Source organism: Loxodonta africana, chromosome 14 (assembly GCF_030014295.1).
Source record: "Loxodonta africana isolate mLoxAfr1 chromosome 14, mLoxAfr1.hap2, whole genome shotgun sequence".
In the NCBI taxonomy this organism is placed as follows: Eukaryota; Metazoa; Chordata; class Mammalia; order Proboscidea; family Elephantidae; genus Loxodonta; species Loxodonta africana.
Window position 1 is genome coordinate 90,420,318 of NC_087355.1, and position 7,183 is coordinate 90,427,500.

The 7,183-nt window shown below is 53.1% G+C and overlaps 1 protein-coding gene across 1 annotated transcript in view; it reads left to right on the forward strand.

Moving 5' to 3' along the window:
- The first annotated feature begins 7,092 nt into the window (after positions 1 to 7,092).
- Positions 7,093 to 7,183, forward strand: part of PSCA (prostate stem cell antigen) — a 3,498-nt gene continuing 3,407 nt past the window's right edge. Inside the window, exon 1 of the mRNA XM_064268144.1 lies at positions 7,093 to 7,144. Coding sequence (XP_064124214.1) covers positions 7,093 to 7,144 — 52 coding nt within the window. The remainder of the gene's footprint in view (positions 7,145 to 7,183) is intronic.

The window sequence follows — 7,183 nt, forward strand, 5'->3', positions numbered from 1 at the left end:
AGCTGCTCAGGTCTGGGAATTGATTGAGAGGCTGTGACTCTCTATTCTGGTGACTCGAGTTAGACTGCTGTTCACTTGACCTAGAATTCTTCTGTTTGCACAGATCAAGTAAATATTTAGTAGATTTCCTATCTCTTTCACTCCTAGGGACACCATGACTAAGTACCCAACGCTGTAAGTCCATACTAGTCAGGCTATTCTGATTACTGCTTTGACTTCAGTGTCCGTTACAGTAACCACGCCCACCTTGTCTTTGGCAATTGAGTGTCACCACCTGGCTCCTACCACCACAGGGTCCAATCAGCCCCATTGTACTTAATTCAGTTAGTGTTACCCAAAGCAGGTTCTGCCTGGTGCAACTTCTCAAGAAAGACACACTGAGATGAGGAGGGAGGAAAGGTGTTTATTACAAGGGCCCAGGCAAGGAGCAAGGAGGTGTATACCTCAAATCGAGCTCCCCGAACAAAGAGAGGCAGAACCTTTTATACGGCCTCTCACAAGGAGGTACATACAAACATTATGAACTGCATAGGTTATAATGGCACCCAGGAGCAGTAAGACAAATTGCATTTTTTTTTCTCTGGCATGCAGGCTGGTAAACTGAGTTTGACTGGCATGAGCCACATGCAACACTTTGAGGACAACGGACAGGAAGGGACAGGTTCTGTTTGGTCTGAGCAGCTGCTAATTGAACCACACCCAGCACTATCACTTAAGGTTTTGTTTGATAATGGATAGGAGGAGCATGTCTTGCTCCATAAGGGCTAAGCAGCTCCTGACTGCATTGGCTATCATTAGGGCAGTTCCCACTGTCAAATCTGACTTACATAAAATAGCAATCACAGCAGTCTTCAAGGATGCTGGGGCTCCCTTCACATACTTGTTCCTCACAGTTGCGGTAAAAGGTGTGTCCTCTGGGCACTCCAGCTGTGGGTCTGTGGGTCTAACCTGATAAAGCCACTCTAGCATGCCAATTTCCCTAAGTGTTTGGATACCTTCTTCTACAGTACACCAAGGCAGGCCTGGTACTTCAACTTAATTTGGTGTAGGCCACCATGTAATCCATGCTTCAGCAACCCAACCAAATAAACTCTTAGGTCTTTTCCTAACCTCTTGAGCTGAAACACTGAATGAAGGATCTGTGCTTAGTGGGTCCATATCAAGAAACTCAGACTGATCCATCTTTATGTTTCTTGCACTATTTTCTCATACCCTTAATAACCATTCCCAAACATATTCCCTGGTTTCTGTTTGTACATATTAGAAAAGACAAACAGTTCTTTTGGAGTGTAGCGTACCTCCTCCTGGGTCACACTTTATTCTTTACCTTTTTGTGTTTGCTGGTACTTAAGTCTGGTTATAGGTCTAGAAGCAAAAATGAGTGATGGGGATGTGTTTTGAGAACATTCAGCATTGTCTTTTAAGGCTTTTGTCTCAAGCGATGCCCCAGACAATGACTTAGACAAAGCCTCTTCAGACACAACTGGATTAATCTCATCAGATGGGTGCGGCAAGGCTACTGGTTTTACTGGGGAGGGTGGTTTAGCAGACAAAGATGAAGTAATCTCTACAGATGGGATTTAGAGGGCTAGTCCTGTTGGGAGGAGTGATTCAATGGAATTTAGGGACTCAGTGTCCTCAGATTCCTGATTATCTGCCCATATGTCCCCATCCCAAATTTCAGGATCCCATTTCTTCTCAATCAATGCCCTCACTTTGACTTCAAACACCTCTCAAGTTTGGAAATTCAGTTGACGTTGTAATTTAGCCGCTCTTACATTAAGACTTTGGGTTTGATCTTCAGCAATATCAGCTCTGTCACTACAAGAAATAAGACTTTCTTTCAGGACACAAGTGGAAACTTTGAGGTCATTTAAACAGTGCTTGAGCTTTAACTCTGAAGCCCTGAGCTTATCTCTTTCTGTTACCACTTTGTTTAGCAAAAGTAGGACCAATCAACCAGCTTCCTTATACTTCTTATTATGACAGAATTACAGAAAGGTATCAAACATGATCACCCAGAGTCTCACCTTCACCAAGACCTGATCTATTGGTGGTGACATTTTGTGTATTTCTAATGTCACCTCACACCATGGACTAGCAGTGCCCTCTTTACTACTGGAAGCAGAGTCATCAACATCTTTAAGACTAACCAGACTTGAGAACCAATTTAGAAACCTCATCCTTACAATTTGGTTTCTCTAGAACCACTCTTGGTACCAAATGTCTTAAGCTGGGTTCTCTAGAGAAGCGAACTCAGTGAAGTATCCATCTATAGACGTCTATCTATCCATCCATCTCTCTCTCTCTCTCTCTCTCTGTGTGTATATATATATGTGTGTGTGTGTGTGTGTGTGTGTATGTACAGAGAGAGAGAGACTTACATCAATGAAATGGATCACGTGGTTGTAGGGGCTGGAAAGTCCTAAGTCCATGCACGAGGCTGGGGGCTTCTCCTGACTCAAGTACCTGAAGGAACTGGTGAACCCAAGATTGTCAGGCAAGACCGTGGGTAAACTGCTAGCTCAAGCCCCAAGAACTGGAGGTCAGATGAACAGGAGCCTGCTGCAGGATCCAGAGCAAGCAAAAACCCACGAGCCTTGCCAGAAAGTCCACTTATATTGGATGCAGGCCACACCCCCAAGGAAACTCCCTTTCAACTGATTTGTTACAGCAGATCCCATCATGGAGGTGATCACATTATATCAAATCATGGCCCAGCCAAGTTGACACACAGCTTTAACAATCACAGTGGCCTTTAGAATGGGTGCCCAATCAGGCCACCCAGGGCACTGCCAGTAAAGCCAGCTCCACACAGGCACAGCTCTGGCCTCACTCTCTCCCCTCCGGCTCATGACCCACCCCACCATGGGACCTCCCTGCATGCTGTTCCCTCTCAGCTGCACACTTTGCCTGGGGGCAGGCTGTGCCCTCACTCAGTTCTGGAGCCCCTGGCTGGGAGAAAGTGCCATCCAGCCCTACTCTAGAAAATGTCTGAGGGAGACAGTTCTCCCACAGGAAAGAGGGGACTTTGGCAGATGGTACTTATGAAGCAGAAGCCCTAATGGTGCAGTGGTTAAGTGCGGTTGCTAACTGAAGGTTCAGCAGTTTGAATCCAACAGCCACTCCAAGGGGAAAAGATGTGGCAATTGGCTTCTGTAAAGATTACAGCCTTGAAAGCCTTGTGGGGCGGTTCTACTCTGTCCTATAAGGTTGCTATGAGTTGCAATGGACTCCACAGCAATGGGTTTGGTTTTTTTCGGTTTCACTTGGAAAACCCATGTCTGGCGGGTCTGGGGGCTCTTTGGCTTGCTGAGGGGAAGGGGACAGGGAAGGACAGCCCTGAGAGGCTGAGAAGCCAGGGCATGGACGCTAGAGGCTGATGCGGGAGGGGAGGAGGAGTGGTGCAGTGACACCTCTCCACCCGGGCGTGAGGGAGCAGGTTTGGGCCAGGGCCACTGACGGCCCACAGGGCACCTTTATGAGCACCAGGAAAAGGTGCGCCTCTGAGGAACACAGCTCCCTGGGCATGCGGCTTGGGGACTGGCAGGGCCCTCGGGGGAATTAGGGACAGGGCTAGATCCCAGGTGACTGGATTTAGCCCCCAAGGGATTCGGTGCTCCCAGCCCACACAAGCTCACACAAGCTCACACACACTCACCGAATCACGCATACTCTCACTCACACACACAAGCGTACTCTTCCAGGAACACACACACACGTGGGACACACACACAAGCTTGTACATGTGACCTGAATTTCCAGGACCCAAAATGGGGTCGTGTGATCACACTGAGCATGGGCCATCCCGAGTGGTGAACACGTCGTTTTCCCGACGGTGAAGGCCTACAGCCGTATGGAGTGGGACCAGCTGCCGCTCTGCCAGCAATGTGCCGTCCTCAGCCTTCATGGCTGACTGCGTGAAATGAGGGATCCGCCCAAAGATGACGCCGTTGGGTGATGTGCGATTTGCACACAGCCCGCGTGTGCCCCACGACGTCTGTAGGGAGGGACCCCGGTGAGGTTGGGTGTGCCCCCAGAAGGCCCTCCCACCCTCCCCCCTCCCTCCAGGGCCTGCCCCCTGCGGACCCCACCCCTCATGCCCAGCTCCTGTTTCACATCCTGGCGGGAGGGCTGAGCAAGAGACAGGAAACTCCAGCTGTGCATTGTTAGGTGGCATCGAGTGGGTTCCCACTCAAAGCGACCCCACGTACAACAGAATGAAACACTGCCTGGTCCTGCAGTTCCGCACCACCCTCACAACCAGCTATGTGAAAGGGCAGGAGTTCCAGGAAACCCAACTGGTTTGGGCCCACGGAGGGCAGAGAGTGGGGAGGGGGAGGGCCATTGGGCCCACGGAGGGCAGAGAGTGGGGAGGGGGAGGGCCATTGGGCCCACGGAGGGCAGAGAGTGGGGAGGGGGAGGGCCAGGAGAACAGGAAAACCTAGAGCCCCAGGAGGTGATGCAGAGCCAAGAAGGCTGGGGGGAGGGGGCAACTAAACATGAGTAACATTGCAGCACACCCAGACCCGTCCACTGCACGGGGGCATGCTGCCAGCCGTCATGTGACAGACCCCCTGGAAAAGGGGACTGTTGGTGGATCCAGGCCCAGGGACTGAATTCAGTGTGTGGCCAATGCGTGAATGGCAGGATGGGGCTGAGCGTGGCCAGGGTCAGGGCTCAGTTAGTTGCTAGGACTAGGGCTCAGTAGGACTGGGACAGGGCTCCTTCTTTCTGATCAAGGTAGAACTCAGTGACTAGGAAGAAAACTTACTGTATGACCAGGATGAGGGCTCAGCGATCAGGGTTAGGGGTCGGTATAACCAGATCAGGGCTCCGCCAGTAACCAGAGTTGGTCCCAGGGTTGGAGTTCAGTGTGTGGCCAGGATCAGGGTGTATTTGGTGACCAAGGTCAGAGTTCAGATGTTGACCATAGTGAAGCTCAGTTTGGGCTGAGGTAAGAGAGCGGACTGTGGCCAGGATGGGCTTCAGACCTGACTCTTAGGAGATGTCACTGCCCTGGACCCCAATCCTGGAGTGCCCAAACCATGGCCATTAAGCAGTCCTAGACCTGGCTTTCTTGCCCTTGGCGCTACTGACATCTGGGCTAGACAATTCTTTGTCCCAGGTGGTGTCCCACGCACTGCAGGATGTTGCCCAGGTTCCTGTACTCTCCCCACTAGATACCAGCAGCCACCTCCTGTGGTGACAACCAAAAATGTCTCCAGGCTTCTCCAAACGTCCCTGGGGACAGAGTCCCCCCCCCCCATAAGAACTATTGCCCAGAGAAGTCACTTCATATCAAACCAGATGGACAAACATTTGCATGTTAATATTTGCTGAGTGAGTGTTCCAGGCTGCTGCTGGGTGTCGGGTGCCCTGAATACAAGGACATGGGGACGAATTACCAATAAGGAAGGTACACACGGGCTTACTCATGCTTACTTACTTATCTGTAGTGCACAATTTCACCTGTTTTTCACCACATGAAAAATGTGATTAGTAGGTAAACACAATGAAGCCTGTACGTAGCTTGCATACTGGTTAATCTGCCCTTGCAAGGACAAATAAGGACGGTTCACACCCAGGGGCACCCACAGGCCTGACATGGGGGTTCAGGGAGGCACTCACACATGGAAACAGGAAAGACACATTTTAATAACCATAGGGTGGGCTTATAGGACTGTGGGCTGGAGGGAGGTGTCAGAGACAAAGTCCAAGGGGGGCAAAGTGGGCAAGGAAGGGGCCCCAGGTGTGCGTAGGGGGCCAATCTCACCCCTGGGACCGGGAGCAGTCCCTGCCCCTGACTGGGCCCCAGTCTCCTCACCTGCTGAAGGAGGTGGGGCGGGTGCCAGGGAGCCAGGCAGGGAGACCCCAGAGGGCCGGAAATCTGAAGCCCCAGGCGGGCAGCCCATGGGTTGACTTGTCAGTGATGCTCCCCTACCCTGCGTCCCCGGCACCTCCACAACCTCCAACTTCAGGCCAGAAAGGTTCTCACATCACCCCTGAGTGGGTGGTTTTGGATCAGACCCCGCCCTGTAAATTGGGGTGACGCTCCTTCAGAGTCTGCCGGAAGAAGGCTGAGAGGGACACAGCCACTGCTGCCACCAGGACAGGGAGTGGGGGGACGAGATGGCTCTCCAACCTCCTGCCAGTGAGAGTCAACCCATCCAGTCAGTCTCTTGGGACACAGAGCAGGTGGCTGGGGGTTTGGGGGTCCACAGAGACTGCCCAGCCTCCCAGGACACAGAGCAGTTGTTAAGGGATCTGGGGGCCCATGGAGACTGCCCAGCCTCCCAAGACCCAGAGCAGGTGGCCGGGGGGTCTGGGGGCCCAGAGGGGTTGGCTGGTCAGCTGGTGCTCAGCCTCCCTCCACCCTCTACTGCCGAGGTGGCCAGTGAGAGCTGCAGTTCCTGGCTCCCTTGCAGCTGCGGCTCTCTCTCCAAGTGGCAGGGAGAAAGCACAGGACCGAAGTCAGAGCACTTGGCCCAGGCCTGGCCTGTACTAAGTGCTCCCTGCTCTAGGCCTGCAGCTGCACCAGATTCTCACTCAAAGCCTGGCCACCTCCCCAGTGATAGGTCCTGACACCTGTCTGGAACAGCTCCCACCCCGGGGCACCTCTCTCAGCCTGTGCTTCTGCACTTCTGTAGTTTTGCAGACTCCCTTTCATTGGTGCTGAAAAGTGTGTACGACTTGGTGAAGGTCTGTGGCCCCTTGGGCTGTGAGCCCAGCAGGTTGCCCTTGGGCATGGGGTAAATTCTTGGCCCTGGGAGGCACTCCCTCATGCTGGGGGTACGAGTGCCTTCTAGCCCCGGTTCTGGGGGTGACTGAGAAACAGCCCAGTGGTGCCTAGGGACAGCACCCTGGGAGGGGCCCCGCCCTGGGCAGGCTCTACTTAGAGGAGGTGGAAAGGACAAAGGGAGTGGGAGGGCAAAGCTGGCCACTGGGCTGGCCAAGATGGGATCTGCCCATCCGCAGCGCTCAATGGCCCGGGGACCTGTCGGTCTGGCCCTTGGGCAGTGGAGTGACTGCCCTGCCAGCTTCAGCTATATAAAGTTGCCTGAGGTGGCTCCATGCTGCCCACCTATGATCATGAAGGCTGTCCTCCTGGCCCTGCTGGCCGCTGGCCTGGCGCTGCAGCAAGGTGAGGCCCCACCGCCAGCCACAGGGCCAGGGCTGGTGA